The sequence below is a fragment of the Lepisosteus platostomus genome, chromosome 13, assembly GCF_059453375.1.
Source record: "Lepisosteus platostomus isolate fLepPlt1 chromosome 13, fLepPlt1.hap1, whole genome shotgun sequence".
In the NCBI taxonomy this organism is placed as follows: Eukaryota; Metazoa; Chordata; class Actinopteri; order Semionotiformes; family Lepisosteidae; genus Lepisosteus; species Lepisosteus platostomus.
The window spans coordinates 685,501-713,109 of NC_142623.1; the positions used below are offsets into that span (position 1 = coordinate 685,501).

Genomic DNA, 27,609 nt, shown 5'->3' on the forward strand with positions numbered 1-27,609 from the left:
GAGCTCCGACACCACGCTTCCCAGCAGGCTTGAGCAGCGGCACAGAGGCACACGGCCCTGACGGCTTGATTAGCCGCTGTCTCCCGCGCTGCGGGCTGGGGCAGGCCTGGGGAATTCGCTGCACGACAGGCAGGGGCGCGGCGCGGCCAACCAGAGGAAGCGCAGGGGCTGTCGGCACAGCAGGCCTGAGAGACCTACAGACTCGCACCCCCGGCCGCTTAGCGCATGGAGGGGTTATAAACATCTTACCCCCGACCCTCCCAACCTGCAGGGGGACTGGAGCTCAACTGTGCCTTTAGAGATTCAGCAGCCGGTCACCTGCAGCAGGCAGAGTCCACCCCTACATCTCAGCAAACAGCCCCTCTGCATGGAGGCTGCGAGCGTCTCCCCGCCAGGAGCCACACACTGTCTAGACTCCTGCAGATACTTCCTAGTCCGCTCCGGCTGTAACAGTATATTTCACATCAGGAAGCTGAGGGCCACTAGAGTGAGTCAGTGTTTTAGAGAGGGTTTACAGAATGCTGGTAGAAAGCATCCTTACTTTTGATATCACGGTGTGGTCTGGTAGCCTGAGTATTTAGAGTAAAGAGAACTTTGCCAGAGTTGTTGATCCTGGTAGTAAAATAATTGGCCAAGGGCAGGAACAGCTTAAAGAGCTGTATTATACTGCGGCTCAACGGAAAGCTCAGCTTATTGTTAATGATCCTCCCACCTTCTTCACTCACATTTCAGGGAGTCTTTTCGAATGCCCGAGGGCAAGAAAAAAATGTATTAGAGAAATCTTTTGTTCTCTTTACAGTCGGTATTTTAAACTCAGATAAGTGCCCGTTACCTGTATGGGGCTATGGGCTTATGGGTAAGGACAGTCTAATTTGGGCAGAGTGAGATGCGTGTTTTTGTGTGAGCAAAGGCTGTTGTTTGTAATCTGTATTTATTTTATTTTGAGTGTTATTTGTTTGTTGTAGTTATTTCTAGGGTGACGCAAAGGGCAAATTCCACTCCTTCAGATGGACAATGAAGGAGGACAACCTGAACACTGGGCTTTCAACAAATAAGCCCATCTAAAAGAAAGGAAAAATATACAGCTGTGACTAGGTGAGGCTTGAGGAACAGGGTGGGTGTCCTGGGTGAGAGATCACTGACATCACACCATCAGATTCAGTTCCTATTCCAGAGGAGCGGAGTCTGGCTGCAGCGCAGGCTCCCTCTAGTGGACCCCTGTGGAAACACTCTTTCCCCCATCCAGTTTGCAGTCCAGCTGAGATTTAAATGCCCAGTGCTAACGGACTAACTGATCTGCTCTCTTGTTTAGATTTCCTTTTACCCGTATCTGCATGCAGCCTGCAGCTTCAGAAATACTCAGACTTCAGGGATATTGCTTTCAGCTTCAGCACACACAACAGTTAGGTGCGAGGAAGAGTGAAAACAAATAACCTTAAAAAAATAAACCAGAAGAGCGCAGCTACTGTAACAGCTCTGGGCTCTACCGAGCGCAGACTCACTGTGACGCACTGGAAAACTGAGCAGTGTCTGAGTCCCTGTGTGGCTCTAGTGACAGGCTTGGAAATTACAGTCCTTCCAATGGACACTGGGACTGTTCCACCAGCTCACCCTTACTTCTGACGGAACAGCTCTCGATGGGTGCTCCGTTCCTGATGGACATTCACAGGCGGGAGTGGTAGTACAGCGTCCAGGTCTCCCTCCTGCAGAGGCTCAGAGACACATTTCACACAGGCCAGGAGCTCAGGAACTGTATTTTTCCACAAGTACAGCAGCTTCATTTGTGTTGCTGGGAACATAAAAAAACACGTCCTTCAAACATACATATAAACATATGAAAAAAACACCCCTCATATGTGCAGCAATTCGACAGATCACACAATTTTAAAAGAACAAGGCCAGCAGTCCAGTGTTTTATATATATTTGACGTTCCCTCTGATATATGAAATTATAAAACAGGCAAATTAATTATAAGGAAGCTGTAAAAAGAGGGAAGCAGGTGAGGCGATGTATCCATGCATCTCCTTTGTTATGGTGGAGGGTGGGACACAGGGAGACCCTCAGAATTCAGCAGCCTGAGACTGAGAGACCCCGCTGTCTTCACAGGAAGGGGCTGTATCCTGCAGTCAGGTGGTGAAGCAGCAGCCTGGATCCAGGGGGGCTGAGCAGGATCCAGGAGGTGTCAGCCCTCACAGGCTGCGACAGGGCTGGGCCCAGGTCCACATCCCATTCAAGGCCTTTAGATCTGTTGTGCTCCAGAGTTGAAGTCAGTCAGTCTGTGGTTAGGATCTGGACAGGGGCAACTCCAAGAGACGCTGGGGTACCCCTGGGGCTGGCTTGGGGTCCCCTGCTCACCTCTCCTCCAGGGATCAAAGGGACCCTCTGTTCACTGAAGACTCACATCTGCAGCACTCTGAGGATAAATAACATCAGCAAACAAGCACATGAATGTAGCAGGCAGCCGAAACACACACACACACCGCCTTCATTTTTCATACATTTGACTGGAGTTGCTTATGCTTAGAGTCTTCATTTTTTACATGAAAATGCAACAAAAAGGAACAGAAACACAAAATGAAAAAAAGGGGGCATAAAAAACACAAAATAAGCATTCAATTACGCTTTTATACAATTTCTAATTGCCTACTGCACCTCTGTTACTATAACACTCCTGAGAACATCTCTCTGTACAATCTCCATTTTTGTCCATCTTTTTACAAATATGTGCTGTTAATCTCTAATTCTGTTGGTAATATTTTCTGTCAGATATATTTCATTCATAGATGCCATCCACTTGTGAACACTAGAACTGTCATTACCTAATTGTTTAGAGTACTAAAATCTCCCAAAGGTGGGCACAGATGCTGGATGCTGGAGTACAGCTGAGCTGGGGACCCCTGACCTCACAGTGAAGTGTTATGAATGAAACGCTTGCTCTGTACAAGAGGAACAATACCCCACTTGGCCACAGGAGGGCAGCGCTCAGTAGCATTTTGGAGTCTCTGAGTACAAACATCAGGGCTAAACCATGGCCTACAGAGAGTACGACAAACACCTCCAGGAGCTCTTTATCACACAGAACCTCTAGTTTATGGAGGGAAACTCCAGCTCCAGCTCAGTGGGTGGATAGGAAGCTTTTAATTATCAGCTGTAAAAAGTCATGGTGACCCGACCCTGATGACCTCTCTAGATTAAGACACTGCACAGAGTAGAGAGACTCCTTATTCCTCATCCTAATCTGCTCAGTGCAAACTCGTTATCAACCACATTCCTGATCCACTGCACTGTCCTAGTCTGCACAGTGCAAACTCGTTATCAACCACATTCCTGATGCACTGCTCTGTCCTTATCTGCACAGTGCAAATTTATATCTACCATAATGCTGATCCACTGCACTGTCCTAGTCTGCACAGTGCAAACTCGTTATCAACCACACTGCTGATCCACTGCACTGTCCTAGTCTGCACAGTGCAAACTCGTTATCTACCACATTCCTGATGCACTGCTCTGTCCTAATCTGCACAGTGCAAATTTATATCTACCATACTGCTGATCCACTGCACTGTCCTAGTCTGCACAGTGCAAACTCGTTATCAACCACACTGATGATCCACTGCTCTGTCCTAATCTGCACAGTGCAAACTCGTTATCTACCACACTGCTGATACATTGCACCGTCCTAATCTGCACAGTGCAAACTCGTTATCAACCACATTCCTGATGCACTGCTCTGTCTTAATCTGCACAGTGCAAATTTATATCTACCATACTGCTGATCCACTGCACTGTCCTAGTCTGCACAGTGCAAACTCGTTATCAACCACACTGCTGATCCACTGCACTGTCCTAGTCTGCACAGTGCAAACTCGTTATCTACCACATTCCTGATGCACTGCTCTGTCCTAATCTGCACAGTGCAAACTCGTTATCTACCACACTGCTGATCCACTGCACTGTCCTAATCTGCACAGTGCAAACTCGTTATCTACCACATTCCTGATGCACTGCTCTGTCCTAATCTGCACAGTGCAAACTCGTTATCTACCACACTGCTGATCCACTGCACTGTCCTAATCTGCACAGTGCAAACTCGTTATCTACCACATTCCTGATCCACTGCTCTATCCTAATCTGCACAGTGCAAACTCATCAACCACACTGCTGATCCACTGCACCGTCCTAATCCCCAAAGTACTTTCATACTTTTCTTAATGTAAATTCTGTTTTCAGAACTCTCTTAATAAGGATAGGGTGCGAGAGTGCTGGTTTTGCACAAGCCCTGTGGCCAGGCAGTTTCTCTTCAGGGACACTGCAGGTAAGCACAGCACTGAGACACGCTCACACACCACGCCTCACACCCAGCAGAGCCCTGAGTTTGATCAAATTATGTACAGTAACAGCAGTAGGGATTAAATGACATAATTGCATCTGAGAAACTAAACTTTTGGTTAAATGGACTTTATTTTGCTTTCCTTAAACATGACATGAATTGTTTTCTAAACGTATTTTTTTGTAATTATGCAAAAGCACTTTGAGATGATTTCACACAACGAGACGCTGGGAGCCTGCCAGATTGCTGTTGTTGTACTCTAGGAAGTACAGCGCCTTCACCTTCCAGCATGGCAGCAGGCGAGAGCGAGGCTAATCAAGGAGCAGAGCAGTAAAGGGCTTTCGAGCGATCCCCGAGGTCCCACCGCCGCGGAACGGGCGAGCCGCGCACGGCGATGAGAATCCCAGCTGTGCGGCGGCACACCTCACTTCCACAGCCAATCACAGGCCGGATAGCCCATTGTCCACACCACCAGTGTTTACGGAATGCCTCGGCATTCCGGATTTCTGGAGGGGAAGTGGGTGATCATTCCAGAAAATCCCGAGACAATAGCCATGGAATAGCAAGAGAGCACAGAGCACAAATTGTTTTTGTGTTTAGGGTCTCAATAATTTTTTCCTCTTTTTTTATTTTAAGGTTAAAACTTTGGCAGTTGGGGACATTTTTTCAGAGTGACTCAGTTTCAGTTGAGGTAATGGGTACACCAGAGCGTTTCTTTTCAGTGTTCGTTTGTTTGGTTTTGCTTTGGATAATGGAAAACGGATCAGGGCTCTAGGCTGAAAGTCAAGTTGTTTATCTGCAGCTTCCCAGAGGGCACAGAAAGCTGTAACATCATACACACACTTCACAGCAGGGTGCACGGCTCCAGTCTCTGGGTTTTCAATCCTACCTGCCTCTTAATGATCTCATTGATCAGCTGATCTTCATCCTCACTGGGCTCTTGAACACTTGTCAGAGGGCTTCAGCTGCTGATGTCTTAAGGAGAGCAGAAGGACCCGCTGGATCCAAATCTTGGAGGACTGGAGCTGTCTCAAGCCAAAGGGTATTTTGGTTCCAAATGCTCAATAAATTATTGAAGTTAAATCAATTACTTAAGTTGATTATTATTAAAATGGCACTAGATCTAATGGTTACGTATAAAACTTGAACTTGAACACACACACACACACAACAGTCTGAGACACAAGCACACAGCTCTCACAGTCACGCAGTGACACACACACACACACACACACACACACACACACACACACCCACCTCTCACAGTCACGCAGTGGTGTCCTCCTAGACAGACACGTACTGCTCACCAGCTGCTCTGTGAGCAGTCCCACAAGCCCCACAGACAGGAATTTCCCCTTGAGCAGACCTGACCGGAGCGTGGCTCCGGCTTTAATCCTGCGCTAAACCTCAGTTCGGCTCTCTGCGCCGGAGTCCTGTCAGCCCCAGGGCAGCAGGCTGTGGTGTGAAAGGCACAATGGCCAGTGCAGTGCTGACACAGCTGTCCTGTCAGGATGGACACACAGACGCACACGGGCGCAACGACCCATCCCAGGCCCGTCCAGTGTGCTGCCAGACCCCCAGCTCTGTGTGTGTGATCTGGGCGCTCTCTCACAGTGCTCCCAGTTTAGGATCTCTGACCTTTTGACTGGACTGTACTGGTGAGCATTGAATGAGCCAGGAGAAAGTCAGCCTGAGCAGGGCCTGCCGTTCCCTCCTGACACACCTCCAGTTGTAACCCCACAGGGATTTACAAGCTACTGGAAATGTTTCTAGAGGAGGTTTCACTGTAGTGTACAAAGACACGAGTGACTGAAAAAGAAAGAGGACGTTTTCAAGCAGTACACAAGGTTAAAATGATTGAATTATTTGGAACAGGACATTTCAGACAAAAGTCCTTCAGCTGTTCAGAAAGAAATGACAGCTGATGAAACAGCTGAACAAGGACTTTTGTCTGAAACATCCCAAAGAAAATGTCCTGCCTGCCTGTCGGATTTTATAGCAGAATCTACGAGCAGACAGAAAATCAGGTTATGCTGAGAATCTTAGTGAATAAACACACTGTCACTGTAGTTTGTTTGGAAACCTGGTTTTTGGTTTGGAAGAAGGAAGTGAATCTTTTATCTTCAGAAACGAAGTGCTCTCAGGAGAGTCACAGAGAGGACGACAGGAGGGGGTTTAGGGTCTTTATTGGATAAAAAGGAAGAGCTTCAAAGTTTTACAGAGTTTGAAATAAAGGCACAGAAGCTGTTGTGTGTCTGTGGTTTGAATGAATAACTTTCCGAACGGGAGCTGTAACAGCTGACCCTGACCAGAGGCTCTCAAGGCTGGAATGTGTGTGAGGTCAGGGTGCCCCTCGGGTCAGCCAGAATCAGCCTCTCCACCTCCTGAAACCTCCCCACGCTGCCCACTGCTCAACCCCCACTGAAGAAGAGCTCACACCCCTTCCACCCCTCCAGAGCTCTCGCCACTGTGCTGCAACACTTCAAAAAGAACAAACATACAGTACAGCCGATATTAATGCTCCTCTATTTAAGACTGTATCTTGACACAGGTACTGGCAGCCATCAATTTAGATGATTTGGCCATTCTACACAATTAAAAGAAACATTGTTGACCTAATAGGACACTTTCAACCCAAGTATGCATTACAGCTATGAATCAGTGCCTCTCTCTGCTTCTGTTACAGGGGGTCTTCAGCTGCACAGATACAGGGAAATTAGACCGTTGAGAAACAAGAGCAGACCATCCAGCCTGCCTCCGTATTGAGCTGCCAGGAGCTTTCTGAATGTACAGCCTCAGGTCTTTTCTGAAGCTCCCCCTGCAGGAATGTCCTCTGCAGAAGAACACTTGTCCTGTTTGATAGGAAAGGTTGCAAATGACAGGAGGCCATTCACCCCAACTTGATAGACATCTTTTATATATATATACGTATATAGTGTATCTTTATATATTTAAATAGTGCATAGAAATATATTTGTCTTATTCTCTTTTAGACATAAAAAGTTAAAAACAGGGTGAAAACAGGTTCAATATCGACATCATAAATTAAACATAAAAAGCCTCATGTTTAGTTTTTTAAATCTGCATAAAATAAGCACAACCAACAAGCTGCACAATGCCCTGCACATTGTCTGTAATGTTGTTTGTGATGTGATGTTTCATGTGCATCATTTCACGTTTTGACTGGTCATTTATTTTCCACATCCTGAAGCAACAGGAAAGAAGCATTAATCAAATGACATCACATGACTGAAGGACTCTGTTGCCAGTATTGTGCACAACACTCTCTCTGCCCAAGGCTATTCCTCAGAGAGGCCCAGGGCCTCGCTCAGATGTTTCCAGTCGGCGTTCCAGGAGACTCAGAGAGAAACAGTACTGCCACCAGGGCTGTGCGTTCCAGACCCCCACCTCTCTCTGGGCACAGGAGCGCAGAGGACACTGTGCTACTCCAGTGTTGGAGACAAGCTGTCTGCTGCATTTCAGACATTTCAGACTCTGAGACCTGAGCACACCTCTGAAACTGCACACCTCTGAGGCTGCACACCTCTGAGACTGCACACCTCTGAGCGCACCTCTGAGACTGCGCACCTCTGTGTCCCCAGGCTGCTCATGCCTGTGGCGATGTCAGCCTGGAGATCCCCTTGGGCAGCACCACCACAGCCAAGCTGAGGACCAGGGTGCGGTCCTTCCCTGACAGACACATGAAACTTGGCACAGAAGTAGTCACCACAGGGATAAGCTTTAAAGATCTAACGATCCCAGAGCAGACAGACCAGTTCCATAGAAGAGTAATGCAAGTGCCCGGAGAGAGTGGAGATGACAAACAGCACTGGTTTGATGGGAGTGTTTCTCTGCACAGATGGGATGACGAGGACACTGAACAGACTGAGGCAGAAGAGCTCCCCACCAGCACCCGCTGGCTCCCCCACAGACAGCTGCTTGGATTTCCTTCCTTGGAAGAATAAAGCAGCGTCAGGGCTCAGGTGTAACAGGATGCAAGAGCAGGCTCTGTTCTCACTGAAGGCCACTCAGCAGCATCACAGTCAATGAGAAGACCTCTAGAGCACCAATAAGAGCAATGGCTCTGCACAGGTCATCACCACACTACAGAATGCAAACTCCAGTAAAATAAGACTAAATTCTAACTCAGAACTGTCTTCACATATATGAACTAAAGGGATGTTAGCTGGCCTTAACAAGAAGTGTGGTGTGTTTCTGGCAGTGGAGAGCTCTCTGAGCTCCTCTATGAGGTGCTGTGTATGGGAGGGGTCTACAGCACAAGACTGATGCAGAGGGAAGACCTCAGACCCATCCCCTGGCAGGGGGCCTCTTCCAGGTTTTATCAGATACAGGGCTGTCTTATAGAGGCCTATAACTGCTGCTCGTTCCAGACCTATAACATTATGTTAAGTTTGCTCAGGCTCAAATTTAAAATTACACAGAGTAATTTTGCCCTTTCAGTTCAGCCATACAAGTTGCATGAGAACCTATTTTGGGCAAAAAGCTGATTAATAAGCAACAGGAGACTGGTTGGCTAACCGTGCTGTTTAGCCCAGAGACTTTGTCTCAAAGCTGCATGAGACAAGCATGTGACCACTCCTGATCGTGTTTTCTGGGAGGGGTTTGGAGTGATCCTGATTGATGCAGCTCACACTTGGAACTGAAGAACATTTGAGAGGATTAGTACTGACTAAAAGAGTAGATTCAGCTAGTGGGAGAGACGGAAAGAGTTCTCCCCATAGCTACAGTTCTCAGCTGGAATGTAGGAGGCTCTGGATTAATGAGATGACCACCTAGTGCTCAACAAGAGGGCTGGAGTTATGTGTGACAGACTGAAACTCCTCACAAAGACCAGCTCATACAGTAAATGCACTGCCACTGACACTAAGCTACTTTCAGTCCTACAAAGGAACAAGTAATAGGTTTATTCGATGCTGAAAAGAGAAGAAAGAAAACACAATGTTTCGGCTGTGGAGCCTTCTTCAGGTGTGAGCAAATGAGAAGAAGGCTCCATGGAGTAAACCTGAACTTGTTCCTTTGCAGCCTACGCATGCTGATGCAGCTCCCCACCTGAACTACTATCAGTCCTGGCGGACTACAGTATGCACCATGGTCTGATCTCCTCCAGCCCCCTGTGAAAACGGTCTAGAGCTTGTAAAAGCATTAAAAAGCAGGAAGACTGAGTCCCAGACTGCTTGTCTCTTCCGCTGTTAGTGAAGCAAACAAACTAACACAGAAAATGTCCAAACTCTGATCCCATAAAAGAAAGTTGAGTCCTTATCAGATCCAGAGACGGAGTGGAATAAAAGTGGCTAAGGCATTGGAATCTTTGGAATGGAGTCCTGAGATATTTAGCGGTGAGTCCTGAACCCAGCTGCAGGCTGGCCAGTTGGAGCACGGGCAGCCGGGGTGAGACTGTGTGTATTTGGTTGATGAAAGTGAATCATCACGTGTCCTAATCCGTCTCGGATTTCGCCACCTCCTGCCTCTCGGCCTCACTTCCTGTGGTGGTGGTGCATGTCCTCCATGGTGACACGCCCCCAGACGCCGATGATAAAGGTCTCGATCTGGCACTCATTCTCCCCCCGGGCGATCTTGAAGTAGCCGTCCTCTCCCCAGTTCCTCCCCCATGAATTGGCAGCAATCTGCAGGGGGAGAAGTGAGCAGAGCTGCTATGTACAGTATACACCTCCATACACACACACACGCACAGGACACGCACACAGTCCAGGGCAGAGATAGAGAACCAGAAAGTTGAGTGGTCTGCTAACTAGAGACTGATTGTGCTGCCTGTTGTTGATTCTAAAATTTTAAATGCAGTGTTACAGGAAGATAGGGAGGAACGGTGAATTTGTGTGCCCTTACCCAGTACTTCCGTGTCTGGCCATTATAATCCCTTTCCTCTCCCCATCTGTAACAACGGCAGAGAAAGCAATGCATCATTATTAATAATACCAGCAGTAGAAGATGTTTCTGTGAGGAGTACGAGCACCTGCATGTCCAGTGCTCTGACAGGCAGGTGCAAAGCGCTGGCTCTTAATTCGCAGGCAGACAGACTGAAAGCCCAGATGCCAGCGACAGAGCTGAAGACCTCAGTTCTAAGCAGTTGTTTTCATGAAAAAAATAAAAGAAAAAAGAATGGAAGTAGGCAAGTTGAGAGCACCAGATCACAAGTCAGTACATGTGCTGCAGCTCTCCAGCCAACGAGAGCTTCAGAGCTCCTGTGTGAAAGCACTGTGGTGAAAACCTGACCCTGGGAAAAACAGCCCAGTATTGACAGCACTGCTGATGCAGACAGAGTGGTGAAGCATGGTATGATCCTCAGGAGTCCACTTCTGTGGAAAGGAAATTCCTGGTGAATTCCTGGGTGGAAATATAGGAAAAGGACAAAAATACCCTGCGGATTTCTTATGGCAAACTGACTATATCTTTGTAAATCCAAGAAATTAATAGGGATAAAGAACCCTGCCTCTTTGGCTGTGATGAGAGGTGACTCTGTACGCATGATGGCACCGTGTTGCAGGGCATCCCTGTACCCTGGTGCTCCTTGGGGCGCCTGATCGACTTCCAGACGAGGCCGTGCATCAGAGAGGCACTCCTCGTCTCCCCTGAAGGCTAAAGTACGACAGAAATCCTCTGGTCACTTCCTGTCACAGGCCGAGGAAGGAAACTCCCCCTGCCCCAGCCCATCCTCCCTCGCCAGGAACACCCCGACCCAGAACACCGTCTCGCCCTGGCGCCGCAGACAAAGGCTCTTCCACCAGGGCGCACAGCAATGTGCTTTCTGCAGCCTTTCCCAGGCGCGGCTGGGGCCGGGGCCTAATGGGGCGTGATGGAGAGGGATTGTCTCCCCACCATCACCCCCCGCATCCTGAAAATACACGGATTCTGGCGGCTATTGCTGCAGCCCAGAGCAGCGAAAGAAGTGCAGTGTCAGCCCCCGAGTGACCGGGCGCAGACCCGTTCTGGGCAACAGCTCCAGCTGTCTTCAGGCCCGGCTCCAACAGCACCCCGGGAGTCACACAGCGGCCCTTTTACCCCAGCAAGGTGTTGGCGTCGCAGTTAGCGCAGGCATCATTCTCCCTTCTCCTTCCCCACACCTTTTCAGCTTGAGGGCACTTTGTCTGTGTGCTAGGGTGTTCATGCTAGCAAAGTGAGCTGGTGTCAGTGAAACTCCTGATCCACATTTCATAAAGATGACCTCTTCCAATTCCACCTGAATTCCGATTCAAGTTGCAGCCCACAGCTGGAGAAGCCGAGTCCCAGCCTCCTGGTCACATGTCCCCTCCTGCTGGGAATGGTGAGCAGCCCAGCTGCAGGGACTCATGGGAGAGGGAGTGCTCAGCCATGCTCTGTCACTCTCCTGGTCACCTGCCTCATCAATCCAGCAGGCACCTTGACCCAGGGAGAGTGCATTGTTCCAGCTAACAAAGGGCAAAGTCTTAAAAATAACAGCAGGGGTGAGACTGCAATCTAACAGAACTGTTAGCAGACAGATTTCTCTGAACTTAAAGAAATTCGTTGAGATGACAGGATCTGTCAGACAGGGGCTTGGGAGTCACGTCAGCCGGTGTCAGTGTTCCTTCTCCTGCTCTCAGCAAAGTTTCCAAAAGCATTTCCACTTTCTTCTTTTAGCCATGTCATGGGGATGGTAGCGTGAGCGGGCAGACGGGCTGGCGGGATAGCGGGATAGCGACCCGCATGCCCGTCGCGGCACACAGGGGCCGGAGCAGAGCGGCAGGGATGCGCCTTGGCCGCAGCGTGGGCCCCCTTGACAATAACACAGGACAACAGGGAGGGAACAGGAGGAGCTGCAGGAGCACAGCGGCAGAGCGGGACACCTCCTGAGGTGGGTCTGCCCCAGGGGGCTGTGGGATGGCAAGAGTCAACTGGCTTTCATTCCCACAAGGCAAACCTGTCTGTCTTGGCTTGTTTGGTCGGGCTGGAATTATATATGGCAATTAGTGTAATTAACACGTGGCAGCCCCGTAGTAAGCAGTGTTGCTGTGCCAGCTCGTTTGGCAACTCCAGACTGCGAGCCGGCTGGCAGATTCTACAACTGGCCCTCAGCTGCCAGCAGAGACAGGATCTCTAAACAGCAGCCAGTCACGAAGAGCGGTCCCGCCGCAGGACGAGGCCGGCTGGGACCCGGGACCCTGCCCTCCTGGCAGCTGTTCCAGGAGCTGCTGGGGAGGTGCTGAGGAGGAGGAGGCGCCGGTGGGGGGGTCAGACGGTCCAGGTGTGCTGTCTGCATTCCTGTGGCAGCCCCCTCTCCCAGGCGCGGAGAGCCCTGTCACCCCTGATCTAATCTCTGAAGTGTGGCGAAACAGTCAGGCACTCCAGGAAACCAGGGCTGTGACGAGGGGCGGCTGCAATTACATTCACACGGTGGGGAAAGCGGGCGTTTCTAGGAACGAGCCCCGTTCTGCTGAGGCAGGGCTTGTCAGAATGACACTGCAGGAGAGCGAGACATCCCGCTTCGTCTCGAGCCCTGGGAAGCTAAATTTGTCCAGTTAAGACCATTATGAGTCGACCAGGTCGATAAGAAAACCTGAGTCCAGCGAAACACTCCAGAACCACAGCAGGCTCTGGGATGGATTCCTGCAGCTTGCGTGACCCCTATCGCACTGGATGAGATTCCCTGGATCTGAGCCACCCGGAGCCCGGCTGTCCTCACCCTGTGATCCTGACGGAGTGCGTGCCGTGCTTCCGGTACTGCGGGGCCTTGCGGCTGCTGACGGGCGTGTGCCGGTAGATCCCACTCCGGTATACGAAGAAATCCTCATGCACCTCCATGATGGCTGCGTGGGGAATAGGGGAGAGCCCGTCAGGGAATCGCGCCCGCTCGGCCAGGGGAGCCGAGACCAGCGGGCAGGCGCACCGAACTGGGACCAGTGTGTGTGGGCTTTTCCCCAGTCACAGAGCCACGGTGCTCTGCAGGGCCACACGTGTACAGCCAGGCGTGATTAGAGTAAAACTGCCCTCGTCAAACCCCAGAACTAACAGAGCCTAGTCCTGCACCCCTGTAACCCCAGAACAAACAGAGCCTGATCCTGCACCCCTGTAACCCCAGAACAAACAGAGCCTGATCCTGCACCCCTGTAACCCCAGAACAAACAGAGCCTGATTCTGCACCCCTGTAACCCCAGAACAAACAGAGCCTGATCCTGCACCCCTGTAACCCCAGAACAAACAGAGCCTGATCCTGCACCCCTGTAACCCCTGAACAAACAGAGCCTGATCCCAGTTTGTAAAACTGTCAGGAATGAGCAGCGAAGCCAAGAAGTAAAAAACAAGTCGAAATAAGAGGAGATTCCAGGAGTGACAGACATTCCTGGAAAATGCTTTAACATGATGGATCACGGGTCAGCAGGACGTGACGGGATGATTAAAGACGCAGAGCCCCATGTCTAACTCCAGGCTGGGTGGCACAGTGCAAAGGTGAAGGGTCACAGTGAGTCATGGCAGCTCATTATACCTGACGAGAATGCTCTGCTCTCAGGGACCTGTGGCTCGTGCAAGGGGTCAAGAAGGTCAGAGGTCAGGCCCGTTCTTTGAGAGGGCCGATGGCTGTATCGCAGAGCTTGTGTTCCCTGCTGCAGGGAAGGGTACAGCCTGAACACCGTCACTGACCGTGTGGCAGCCTTGAGACAATGAGGGAGAGTGTGTACGTGGCCACAGGTACTGAACGTATTTATCAGGTCCGAAGGGTCGGCCTGCGATCACCTGCCGACTGATACCTCAGTGCCCAGGGCCCACTGGGGGTCAGGTGTCACGACCCCTGCTGACCCTTCTGGTGAAAGACTGAAAGGGAGGAGAGCTGACACTGAGGCCAGGAGCTGGTGATGTGATTTGGTCACTTGTCACAATATCAGAAAGAAACCTGTGCAGTACACAGGCTCTCTATACGGAGTGGAGTGGCTCTTTCTCCATGTTTACAGCCTCATTCCAGGTTAATTTTCAAATGGATTGACCTCGTTAACTCTTCGACGACCAGCATTGATTTGGTGACACAATCTGTAAATCTAATTAATCATTTTTCTCTGTTTCTGCATCTTCATGTCTGTACAGTCCTAAAACCAGTATGTGTTTGAAAATGTCTGAATAAAAACAAGTCAGAACGCTTTCTTTGAGTAGTGAGGAAGGAACGCAGGGATCGCTGGAGAGTCCAGCTCACCTCTCCGGTCAGCTCCTGAGTGACACCACTGCCCTAACTGGGAGGGTCAGGAGGTCACCCACAGGCCAGCCACTCTGCAAATGCCCCTGTGACTTCAGTGTCGTTTGCCTCTTTCACATGCTTTTCTTCTCTGGTCAGTATCCCTGTCAGTGTTATAGCACATTATATATACAGACATTCAGGTACCTTGCACTGGGCCATTGTCCATGATCTCCTTCATGATTTCTTTCTCCTGTGCAAAGAAACAGAAGAGAGACCACAGTGGTGAATCACCCATCTGTCCACGTGCAGTAAAATAAGGGACAGACAGACAGACAGTGGAATCAAGCAGGGACAGACAGACAGACAGTAGAATCAAGCAGGGACAGAGAGACAGAGGCAGTGGAATCAAGCAGGGACAGACAGACAGACAGTGGAATCAAGCAGGGACAGAGAGACAGAGACAGTGGAATCAAGCAGGGACAGAGAGACAGAGACAGTGGAATCAAACAGGGACAGCGTGACAGAGACAGTGGAATCAAGCAGGGACAGCGTGACAGAGGCAGTGGAATCAAGCAGGGACAGAGAGACAGAGGCAGTGGAATCAAGCAGGGACAGAGAGACAGAGACAGTGGAATCAAGCAGGGACAGACAGACAGACAGTGGAATCAAGCAGGGACAGAGAGACAGAGACAGTGGAATCAAGCAGGGACAGACAGACAGACAGTGGAATCAAGCAGGGACAGAGAGACAGAGGCAGTGGAATCAAGCAGGGACAGAGAGACAGAGGCAGTGGAATCAAGCAGGGACAGAGAGACAGGGGCAGTGGAATCAAGCAGGGACAGACAGACAGACAGACAGTGGAATCAAGCAGGGACAGAGAGACAGAGGCAGTGGAATCAAGCAGGGACAGAGAGACAGAGGCAGTGGAATCAAGCAGGGACAGACAGACAGAGGCAGTGGAATCAAGCAGGGACAGAGAGACAGAGGCAGTGGAATCAAGCAGGGACAGAGAGACAGAGGCAGTGGAATCAAGCAGGGACAGACAGACAGAGGCAGTGGAATCAAGCAGGGACAGAGAGACAGAGGCAGTGGAATCAAGCAGGGACAGACAGACAGAGGCAGTGGAATCAAGCAGGGACAGCGTGACGTCAGTCTCCCGTCTTCCCAGTGCGGTGCTTACGTTGGAAGACAGTCTGTAGGGCGGGGTGGACTGGTAGATCTCGTTCTGGTAGCTCTCGGCGCTGGGGCAGCGGGCCGTGGCCTGCCTCTTGCCCCTGCCCACCGGCCGGCTGTGCATCATGCAGTGGGGGGTTTCTCCGGGCTGCGGGGCCGAGAAGGGGTAGCACTCCTGCGTCACCACGCTGCGGAGAGATATGCGCCCGTCAGTGCGGAGCTCCACATGCCCGGCGCGGGGGACTGGCGCGGCCGGGAGGGCAGTCCTACCCCTTCCTGCGCAGGAACCACCAGGCTCCATCGACGCGGCCCCAGGTGCAGCCCCCCTGGTTGCGCGTGTCGCAGGAAATGATGTTCTGGGGCGACAGCTGGGGGGTCATGTGGCCCATGGACTGGATGGCGATGCGGTCTGACGCCACCGCTGCAGGGAGCAGAGACAAGAGACGGGAAAGGGCTTTCAGGCAGAGCCGGGCACGTCCGAGCCTCGGCAGCGGACAGGAGCAGGGCGCTCACCTGCGGTGGAAAAGGCCCAGGACGCAGCGCAGTTGCCCTGGTCCAGCGGCTCGTGGATCTTCCCCGGCCACTTCTCCTCCGCGCGGAAATACGGCGGCAGGCGCTCCGAGCTGTCCATGTTCATCTGGCAGACGGGCGGACAGACAGAGAGTCAGCGGACAGAAGCAGCAGCACAGCCCCGACCTCCGGTGTGCTGATCTTTCCACTTACTGAGCCTGTCTGCAGGGGAGAGGCCAGAGACCAGGACGACGCACTGGAAGACTGACAGAGGGACTAAAGACGGCCACTCCTGCACTGAGGGTGTGAGGGACTGACACACAGGTGGACAGACAGGTGGACAGACACACAGACACACATAGACTGAAAGACACACAGATGGACAGACACATGGACAGACACACACAGACTGAAAGACACACAGATGGACAGACTGGCAGACACACAGACTGGTAGACACACAGATGGACAGACTGGCAGACACACAGACTGGTAGACACACAGATGGACAGACTGAGAGACACACAGGGTGCCCTCACCTTCAGCTCATTCATGGACAGGATGCTCCGGGATGGCAGCTGGGTGCCCAGCCGGTACCGGATGCCCTCATCCAGAGTCATTCCCCAGAACTGGCTGTAGTTCCCTGCATGCCAGCTGACAGCACAGAGAGAATAATGGTAGCCTGTGCTCACCTCACACATATAGGGACAACTGTGTGATGACCATGGAAACAGTGTGCGTAGTGTGTGTGTATTATCATTCTCTCTTATCTCTGTCACTCTCTCCTGTCCCTGTGACTCTGTCTTCTGTCCCTGTGTCTCTCCTGTCCCTGTGACTCTCCTGTCCCTGTGACTCTGTCTCCTGACCCTGTAACTCTCTCCTGTAACTATGATGCTCTCCTGTCCCTGTGTCTCTCCTATCTCTGTGACTTTCTCCTGTCTCAGTGATTCTCTCCTGACCCTGTGACTCCGTCTCCTGTCCCTGTGACTATGTCTCCTGTCTTTGTGACTCTCTCCTGTTCTTGTGACTCTGTGTCCTGTCCCTGTGACTCTCTCCTGTCCCTGTGACTCTGTTTCCTGTCCCTGTGACTCTCCCCTGCCCTGTGTGCTCTTACCCGTAGTTCCCCCTGTTGATAGCGTGGATCATGTCTGGCTCCACCAGGCAGACGTGCTGCTCGCAATCCCACTGTCCGGTTCTGGAGCAGGTGCTGAAAAATGGGAGGAAGAATTTGAGGGAGCGAACAGAGGCAGAGAAGGAGTCTGGGAGAAGGGGGGTGCAGACTGACTCGAAATAAAGCCAGAATCCTGAAGCCCCAGGACAAGAGCCCAGCAGCTGGCAAACTCTGGAGCGGATCAGCCTGCTGTGCATCAGAAGCACGTGTTTGTGTTGACTGAAGTCATTGACTGAACTGAATGTGTTTTTGTACGTTGTGATTGTTTTTAAACTGTACTGAGCACGGCGCTCAGGGAGAGCCACAGACTTGGCAGTCAGACCGAGGCAGAGGAGGACAGGGGGCAGCAGAGCCAGCTCTCCTGAGAGGCCAGGGTCATGCAAACTGCTCCTCAAGCAGCGGCAGGAGTTTGGCGGGGAGATTCCATGAGGGAATGAGTCTCCGCGGGGAGCTGGGAAGATCACAAGCCTTTTAAGGATGCAAAGAGCAGAAAATTCCATTTTTAGTCAAAGATTAAGGCAGTTTGTAGGAGTCGGCTGACAAAACCGATAGGGACCCATTTCACAGTGCTGGTTGTGCTTTTTTATCTGGGCAGGAAAAGAAAAGGCAGGAAAGATAATTTCTGTTGTTTTTGCCAGATGAATCATCTGATTTCCAGCAGCCTGACAGCCTGCAGTCACAGGGAGATCAGAGGAAGCAGCCATGACAGTACAGAGTGTCGTCTCAGGCGATCTCCCCCTCTCTCTCACACACTGCTGCTCCTGCACGGAGCTCTGAGAGGGGCTTCGACACTGCAGCCCCTGTCCTGTCTGCATGTTACAGAGAGGGTAGTGAAAATCATAGTTGTTGACTGAAATCCACTTTTTTCACAGGACAAGGCTGAATGTCCCTTGAGCCACTGAAGGTGTATTTCCTCTGGAACAAAGCAAATTTGCTTGCGTGTTTCATGTGCTCAAGAAGTGGTTTGCATTTCATGTGCAGAAACAAGAAAAAACACATTTTGATACATTCCCGAGGAAGCTGTTCTGATAATGGTGAAGTCTCACACAGTTGCTCATAAGCACTTGCAGATATGTCCACACAGCTGTTTGTGTGTCTGTACAGCTCTTTAATTCTCTTTCCTTCACCCTCTTTTACCCTTTCCTCCTTGTCCAAATTCAAATTGAATGATTTTTTATTGGCATGACCAATAGCAATTATCAAACTTTAATCCTCATGTAGAACAATAAGATATCACTCTCTGACTGGCTCACAAGAGGATTGTGCTGAGCTGTGAGTAGAGTTTGAAATGAGCACAGACAGACTTGTGCAGGGTGAACAGTTCAGTGCAGAGAAAAACAATGGTGTTATAAACAACAGCTTGCGCAATGCAGGAGTTGTGCAATTGCACCTGTGTTATAATGAGGATACACAAACACAGATGCATGTCCTGGCCTGAGACCAGGTCATCACCAGTGGGCAGTGGTCATCTCTCTCTTGCTCGCTCTCGCTGGGTCCCCCAGAGACCACTCTCAGCCCCTGTGCTGCGACAACCGAATACCTAAACACTGCGTCTCTTCCAGAAACTCAACTACATTACTTCTGCATTGCAGTAGACAGCTTGCAGCGACTCCTGTGTGTCATTCCTTTAAACAAGGCGAACAGAACTGAAGGAAATCTTGTCAAGTTTTAACATTTCATTACTGTTTTTTTCAGTATAAGAACCTATCAAAGCATTCAGTTTTGGAACTTTATTTGATGTTTTTATTCAAAGCCACTTATATTTGCACCCATTCAGACTGCCAGACAAGTGACTTAAGTTACCCGTGCGCTGCAGTTTATTTGAATTTCCAACAGCTGTGCCCTACATGGGATCTGAACTCTTAACCTCCCCATTACAAGCCCTGAGCACAGCTCTACTCTGCTGTGGGCTGTTCGCCACAGTGTACTGTAGGGAAGTGCTGCACAACTGAGCAGTGAATTTGCAAGGAGTCGTCACAGCTGCTCTCCTGGTTTCCGCGGTCGCAGTATGTCTCCCGCTGGCCTGCACCTCTCCTGCGGCTCAGCATGGCTTCGCTGTGCCCAGACTCGCTCCTGTCCTTCTGCGCAGCACACGGGTGACAATGGGAGAGAGCTGCTCCCAGTGTGTAATCGAGGGCCACAGCCTCGCACCCTGACGATGGAGAGCAACTGCTGTGTACTGGGACCCCAGCATGTGCCTGTCTGCAGAAAAGCCCTTGTCTTTAACAGACTCAGGGACCTACAGGGTGAGCCAATGAAATTCTGCACCTCGGTGCGAAGGCTCTGTGTCCCCGCAGAAGAATCTAGGAGCGCTTTCTCGCAACGCACGCCTCTTCCTGTTTCCTGTGGCACTTGCCCAGACCCTGTGCTAAAAATAGCCCTGCCCGCGTGAAAGGTCTCAGACCGGAACAGCCCTTCAAGCTCCAAGTGCCCCAGTGAAAGCTGACAACAAGCAGCAAAAACAGAGAAACAGATAAGAAGCGGTCGACCACGAATGTGCAGGCCACTGATACCACCTGCCTTCCCCAGGCCTGCCGCGCCTGTGGCCTCGTGGCCACGAGAGAGAGGACGCTCACCAGAGGTTGCAGTTCTGTCTGTGCGTCGCCCCGGGGTGGAATCTGTGTCCGTTGCGCTCACAGCTCTCTGGAGGTGAAAGACAAAGCGTGGGTGTGAAAGCAGGGCCGGGTCTGCGGGGAGACCCTGGGCGCAGGTCTGCTGCAGGCTGGCCCTTAGTGACGGCACAGCCGCCGGCAGCTTCAGGGCCAGCTAGAATCCCAGGGTGCAATGCTCCACCCTAGCCCCACATAGCAGCTGCAAGGTCTGCCCATTACGGGCCCGGCACAGACTCGGCAGGGGCCCTGCACAGACCCGGGCCACCAAGCCCGCTCCCTCCACAGGGCCCACGCGTGCCAGCTCTGCTGCGGCAGGACAAGCCTGGCGCTGCAGTGCCAGCATTCCCAGCCGCACCCAGACCACCCCTGTGGGTCAGCCCCGCGCGCCTCTCGGGACCTGCAGGGTGACCTGGCTCTCCACTGGCTCTGCTCCTGGCTGCCATTCTACACCACCTGGGCCCCAAGCCAGACTCCTCTGGCAAATAACTGAGGCCTTTAATGAGCACATACCTGCGGTGACCTCTGTGTGACCTGACACACATTAATACACCACCCTCCAGCACCCCCATCCAGCACATTCTTTCACTCAGACTCCATTCACTCCATTCATCTCCTCTTCTCAGCCCTCTGCTTCTCTCTTCCTCTTTCTCCTTCTTTCTTTCCATCTCCCTGTCTCCCTCTCTGCCTCTCTCCATTTTCCTCTCTCTCCCTGTCTCCCTCTCCCTGTCTCTGTCTCCCTCTGCTTCTCTTTCTCTTCTTCCTCTCTCTCTCTGTCTCACTCTCTCCCACTGTGTCTCTCCCTGTCTCCCTCTGTCTCTGTCTTCCTCTGCTTCTCTTTCTCTTCTCCCTCTCTCTCTCCCTCTCTCTCACTCTCTCCCACCGTGTCTCTCCCTGTCTCCCTCCCTCTCCCTCTCCCTCTCTCAGCACATCTCAGCTCAGAGCCCTGTTCAGAGGTTGAAAAGGAAGAGGCACAGAGGAATGTTTCTTTAGGGCATCAGTATACAGCCCACCCACGTTTCGGGTTCAGGCTCCCCGGTCTCCTCCTTACTTACTAAAGATTATGGGGGGTGGGATACCCAGGCAGTGACCCCAGAAGTCCGGGCAGCAGTCCGACACAGTGCGGTTGCAGAAGAGGTCGCAGTAGCAGATGGTGTCCAGATAGGGAACTGTGCACTGGTCATCGCGGCCTGGACAGCAGCCCCCCCTCCGCTCGCAGTACGAGCCATAGGGGTCCCGGATCCCCCCTTGGTGAAGAGGGTTGTTCAGCTGCCGGCGGGTCCGAACCTGGTGCTTCGCAATGCCAACCTCCACCATCAGGAGGAGCCCCACGGTTATCAAGAGCAGTTGCATTTTCTAGGAGGAGGAGTTCAGTGTGTCTGTAGGAATGACATAGAGTGGATATAGTCAAAATACAGGAGTTCCGCACACAGTCTGCCTAAAGTAATCACACACACAGTCTGCCTGTAGGAATCACACACACAGCCTGCCTGTAGGAATCACACACACAGCCTGCCTGTAGAAATCACACACAGCCTTGCCTGTAGGAATCACACACACAGTCTGCCTGTAGGAATCACACACACAGTCTGCCTGTAGGAATCACACACACAGTCTGCCTGCAGTAATCACACACACAGTCTGCCTGTAGGAATCACACACACAGCCTGCCTAAAGTAATCACACACACAGTCTGCCTGTAGGAATCACATACACAGTCTGCCTGTAGGAATCACACACACAGTCTGCCTAAAGTAATCACACACACAGTCTGCCTGTAGGAATCACACACACAGTCTGCCTGTAGGAATCACACACACAGTCTGTCTGTAGGAATCACACACACAGCCTGCCTGTAGGAATCACACACACAGTCTGCCTGTAGGAATCACACACACAGTCTGCCCGCAGTAATCACACACACAGTCTGCCTGTAGGAATCACACACACAGCCTGCCTGTAGGAATCACACACACAGTCTGCCTGTAGGAATCACACACACAGTCTGCCCACAGTAATCACACACACAGTCTGTCTGTAGGAATCACACACACAGTCTGCCTGTAGGAATCACACACACAGTCTGCCTGTAGGAATCACACACACAGTCTGTCATTCAAAATAAGCAAATAACAAGTGAAAATACTCAGAGTGCATTAACAGATCACTTCTAAAACTGATACTGAAGGGCCCTTGGCAATATAGTCAAATGAATTAATTAAACATGTTGTAGTGCTATCTGTGAAAAAAAAATGCTGAGGGGTGTCATTTGAAGAATCTTGTCTGAGGACAAAAGGACGTGAGCTCCAGTAGGACTCGAAAAGAGAGCAGGATGGTCTCTGTGTGAATTTAGATTCAATGTAATTACAGGTTTGATACATGTACTGTACAGTGCCATGGTTACACACAGAGCAGTAGTAACTGGAGAGCACAGGGTTACAGGGCAGAGCTGCTGTTCAGTAGCTACTGTACTTTGACAGAGAGCTGGAATGTGGCAGCCTTGTGTGTTTTGTGATAAAAGGCCTGTCAGGATTGCTCTGTCATTGTGGCAATTATATCACACACTCTCTCATGCACATTGCCCTGCTCAACTCACACTCGTGTTCAACACACACTCTCACTGAACACACAGTCCTGCTCAACTCACATTCATGTTCAACACACACTCGGAACACTCACTCTCACTCACACACACTCATGTTCAACACACACTCTGAACACTCACTCACACACACACTCGCTCAGATGACTCTCCTGTGGGCGTTGGTTGCACAGCCTGGCTTTCATGCTCAGAGCAGGAGGAGAAAGGAGAGGAAGAGGCCGGTTATATAAATAGGAGCTGGCTCAAACCCTGCAGGGCCATCGGACGCAAGATTAAACCAATCTTTCTGCGTGATTGGACCTGTACACACCCCTGAACTGATAGACCGCAGGGATTTGATCACTTAATGCACAGTAAAGTGCAGTTCAGTCAGTAAAGCCCCGTGAGAACAGGGTAAAAACACAATACAGACAGTAAAGCCCCGTGAGATCAGGATGAAAACACAGTACAGCGCAGTAAAGTCCACTGTGATTATGGTGAAAACAGAGTACAGACATAAAAGCCCAGAGATCAGGGTGAAAACACAATACAGTGCAGTAAAGTCCACTGTGATTATGGTGAAAACAGAGTACAGACATAAAAGCCCAGAGATCAGGGTGAAAACACAATACAGTGCAGTAAAGTCCACTGTGATTATGGTGAAAACACAGTACAGACATAAAAGCCCAGAGATCAGGATGAAAACACAATACAGTGCAGTAAAGTCCACTGTGATTATGGTGAAAACACAGTACAGACAGTAAAGCCCCGTGAGATCAGGGTGAAAACACAATACAGTGCAGTAAAGTCCACTGTGATTATGGTGAAAACACAGTACAGACATAAAAGCCCAGAGATCAGGGTGAAAACACAATACAGTGCAGTAAAGTCCACTGTGATTATGGTGAAAACACAGTACAGACATTAAAGCCCAGAGATCAGGATGAAAACACAATACAGTGCAGTAAAGTCCACTGTGATTATGGTGAAAACACAGTACAGACAGTAAAGCCCCGTGAGATCAGGGTGAAAACACAATACAGTGCAGTAAAGTCCACTGTGATTATGGTGAAAACACAGTACAGACATAAAAGCCCAGAGATCAGGGTGAAAACACAATACAGTGCAGTAAAGTCCACTGTGATTATGGTGAAAACACAGTACAGACAGTAAAGCCCCGTGAGATCAGGGTGAAAACACAATACAGTGCAGTAAAGTCCACTGTGATTATGGTGAAAACACAGTACAGACATAAAAGCCCAGAGATCAGGGTGAAAACACAATACAGTGCAGTAAAGTCCACTGTGATTATGGTGAAAACACAGTACAGACAGTAAAGCCCCGTGAGATCAGGGTGAAAACACAATACAGTGCAGTAAAGTCCACTGTGATTATGGTGAAATCACAGTACAGACATAAAAGCCCAGAGATCAGGGTGAAAACACAATACAGTGCAGTAAAGTCCACTGTGATTATGGTGAAAACACAGTACAGACATAAAAGCCCAGAGATCAGGATGAAAACACAATACAGTGCAGTAAAGTCCACTGTGATTATGGTGAAAACACAGTACAGACAGTAGAGCCCCGTGAGATCAGGGTGAAAACACAATACAGTGCAGTAAAGTCCACTGTGATTAGGGTGAAAACACAGTACAGACATAAAAGCCCAGAGATCAGGGTGAAAACACAATACAGTGCAGTAAAGTCCACTGTGATTATGGTGAAAACACAGTACAGACAGTAAAGCCCAGAGATCAGGGTGAAAACACAATACAGTGCAGTAAAGTCCACTGTGATTATGGTGAAAACAGTACAGACAGTAAAGCCCAGAGATCAGGGTGAAAACACAGTACAGCGCAGTAAAGCCCGATGTGATTAGGGTGAAAACACAGTACAGACAGTAAAGCCTAGAGAGATCCAGGTAAAATCACAGTACGGTTGGTAAAGCCTAGTGAGATCAGGGTAAATGTACAGTACAGGCCAATAATGTCTAGCGAAATAAGGGTACAATCACGATACGGTGTAGTAAAGCCCAGGAAGATCAGGATAAAATCACAGTACAGCGCAGTAGAGTCCAGTGAGATCAGGGTACAATTGAATTACAGTGCAGTAGAGCCAACTGTCATCAGGGTACAATCGCAGTACAGTGCTGTAGAGCTCAGTGAGATCAGGGTAAAATCACAGTACAGTGCTGTAGAGCTCAGTGAGATCAGGGTAAAAGCACAATACAGTGCATTAGAGCTCAGTGAGATCAGGGTAAAATCACAGTACAGTGAGGTCATGGTAAAAGGATAAGAAAACTGGAAATACCACCTCTCATAAAGCTTCTCAATAGCCACCTGTCCAAACGCAACTGTTTGCTGACTGCAATGCTCACAGATTAGCCACTGACACCAGCCACCCTGCCTGCCAGACTCCCATCGACTCCCAGTGCTTCTCTGTGACTCTCGCTCCTAACTTCTGCTCCACCCAAAGGAAACTCACAGGAGGTGACAGAAGACCTGAAGTGAACAGTTCTGATGCTGTACCTCCTCATTCTAAAGATGCCGTCAGGTTTATTAAACCAGTCTTTTGTTTTGTGAATTACCTTCATAAAAGGAGGCAGGAGGCAGGAGGCCATGAGACCCGACTGGCTCTCTGGACTTTAACAGCTAATTCATCCCAGGGTCTCACCCAGCTGCTTCTTGAAAGAAGCCGGGATATCTGAACAGTTTTAAACTAGAAGGGGGCAGCGTAAGGCAAGGGAAGAGTCTCATTAATTTCAGCAATCCGAGGCTTTCCCAGACAGCAGCAAGTGGAAATAGGATCTACAGTATGTAAGACAGGGAATATTTAGGCATCAAAGCCGAGTGAAGGAAGACAAGCGAGGCTGACTCCGAGGTGAGAGAGAAAGGAGAGGAGGCGGGGGAGTCAGGCGTGTTGTGCTCTGCTCCTGGAGTTTCTGATTTAAACATTTGCTGGAATTTATCTGAAGGTTAGGAACAAAGCAGGACTTGTTTGGTTTGGAGCAAAGTGTTTTGAAATGGGTCAAATAAGAGCAGAGACAAAGTGCACACCCACGGCCACCTATACACACACACACACCTACACACATCCACCTTTACACACACAGGCACCTATACACACACACAGCTATACACATACAGACACATGTACACACACATAAACACACAGACACATCGACACACACACCTGTACACACAGGTACACATGTGCGTGCAGGCTCAGAGCAAGAGTGACAAATGAGGAGGACATTCCCCCAGCGTGCGCGATGGGCTCTGGCCATGTGTCGCAGGACCGCAGGGTGTCGGGTTTGACAGCACGGCTGGGCGGTTTGAGACTATCCAAAGAGAAGGACAGCCCTGTGCTGGAGCAGGAGTGGGGCGAGAGCCGAGGGACAGACTCTCGGCCAACGGTCCTCTCTGGGACCCCCCGTTTGTCTCTGTGCAGTTCAGAAACCCCTCTTCTCCTGGCCAGGACTGCGCCCCGTCCAGGTGTCTGAGATTTCCGGACAGTAACTCAACGAGCCTTGGAGCCCCAGACAGGAAACAGACCACATCAGTTTAGTGTATCTGCGTGCGTGAGAGGCACCTGCCCTCCACGCCTTTCGGAGAAAATCAACGAAGCGACCAAAGACAGAGACACGCCACATCCTCCTCGGAGGAGTTCCTGCTCCTGCCGAAGCTCCGCACCGCGAGAGGTGCTGGAATTCCGTGAGTCCTGGAACAGCTGGCGCAGGCTGCTATGATGTGCCTCCAGAGCAAAACTGCCACCACATGGCACCAGGTCTAAAAGATCTAGATCACGATCTGAACTACCCCACAGCTCCAGATCTAAAAGATCTAGATCAATATCTAAACTAACCCACAGCTCCAGGTCTAAAAGATCTCGATCAATATCTAAACTACCCCACAGCCCCAGGTCTAAAAGATCTAGATCACGATCTAAACTACCCCACAGCCCCAGGCCTAAAAGATCTAGATCACGATCTAAACTACCCCACAGCTCCAGGTCTAAAAGATCTAGATCAATATCTAAAGTACCCCACAGCCCCAGGCCTAAAAGATCTAGATCAATAGGTGAAGATCCACAATCTTACAAAATGCTCATTAGCATAAACATGACTCTAGGCCTTTCCCGGAAAAAGAATAATAAACATGAAAGAAGTACAAACGCCCCAGAAGGTGAAACTAATTCACTATGAATGAAACAAGTGTCACAAATTACACACACGCATAGGTAAATAATATTCAGGAGTGTTGGAGGAAGCTCCTCTGTACCTCTTGGAGGAGGGTGCAGTGAAGCTTGCGGTCTCGTTCCCGAGTCCAGCCACGTGCAGAGCAGCGATCCAGCGCGGAGCCCGTGTGCAGGTGAGTGTGAGGCAGCGCGCTGTCTCAGGCTCTCGGTCTCTCAGGCTCTCAGTCCAGCCTCTCTCTCTCTCCCCCCCGCGCTTGGCTGCACTATATACTGCAGCAGGGCGGCTGGAAGAGGGGTGTGCTGCTCAGGACAGGCCCCTCCCCTCTCCGTTCCAGACCACAGCTCCCTCCCTCGGGGCTGAAGTCCTGCTCCCGCTCCGTCCTGCCCTGATCCTTTTTGATCCCAGTTTTAAGCTCCCAGCCTCCCTGGTCCCCCTGCACCTGGCTGCCCCGCCCCCCTGCACAGCTCTGTGGCCTTTGCCCACCTCTGCCAGGCTGTAACGCGCTGGGAGAACATTCCTCGGCTGCCTGGAATAATCCGCCTCTGCAACCAGTTCAGGAGCCTCTCTGCTGAACTTTCGCAAGCAGCCTCCCTGTCTGAGTGAAACAATAGCTCCCCCCTCCTCCCCCCAACACCTGTGACACGCTGCCCCCAAGTGGGCAGACGGTGTCATGACACTGCTTTACACCTGCAGTGCTCGACGGAACTGAACGCTCGTGTCCTCTTCTGAAGCCAGCTGCGGAAGTCATTTGCTCGAGCAGCAGGTGGAACACCTGTGCGGTAGCTCTGGATTTCCTTTGGATTATTGCCTGTATATCCTCTGCTGCTGTCAGGCACTGAGCAAGATCAGAGGTGCTGCAGTTTCTATACAAAGCA

At 50.6% G+C, this 27,609-nt stretch overlaps 1 protein-coding gene across 2 annotated transcripts; it reads right to left on the reverse strand.

The window, feature by feature from the left end:
* Nucleotides 1-6,500: 6,500 nt before the first annotated feature.
* On the reverse strand, nt 6,501-27,266 carry tinagl1 (tubulointerstitial nephritis antigen-like 1). 2 transcript variants are annotated; one of them, XR_015925867.1, is made up of 13 exons: nt 26,817-27,266; nt 21,009-21,332; nt 19,921-19,987; nt 17,288-17,380; nt 16,713-16,827; nt 16,177-16,300; nt 15,934-16,084; nt 15,671-15,851; nt 14,695-14,740; nt 13,009-13,132; nt 10,197-10,242; nt 7,876-9,976; nt 6,501-7,843 (listed from the first exon to the last, which is right to left on the reverse strand). XR_015925867.1 is itself a non-coding variant. In XM_088602436.1 (12 exons), exons 2-12 carry the CDS (start codon nt 21,304-21,306, stop codon nt 9,827-9,829), a joined length of 1,395 nt encoding a protein of 464 aa, XP_088458562.1. In that variant the 5' UTR covers nt 21,307-21,332; nt 26,817-27,266; the 3' UTR covers nt 6,501-9,826. The 2 variants fall into 2 exon arrangements, 1 of the variants encoding a protein (XP_088458562.1); XM_088602436.1 differs by having other exon boundaries at nt 6,501-9,976.
* Between the last annotated feature and the right edge of the window lie 343 nt (nt 27,267-27,609).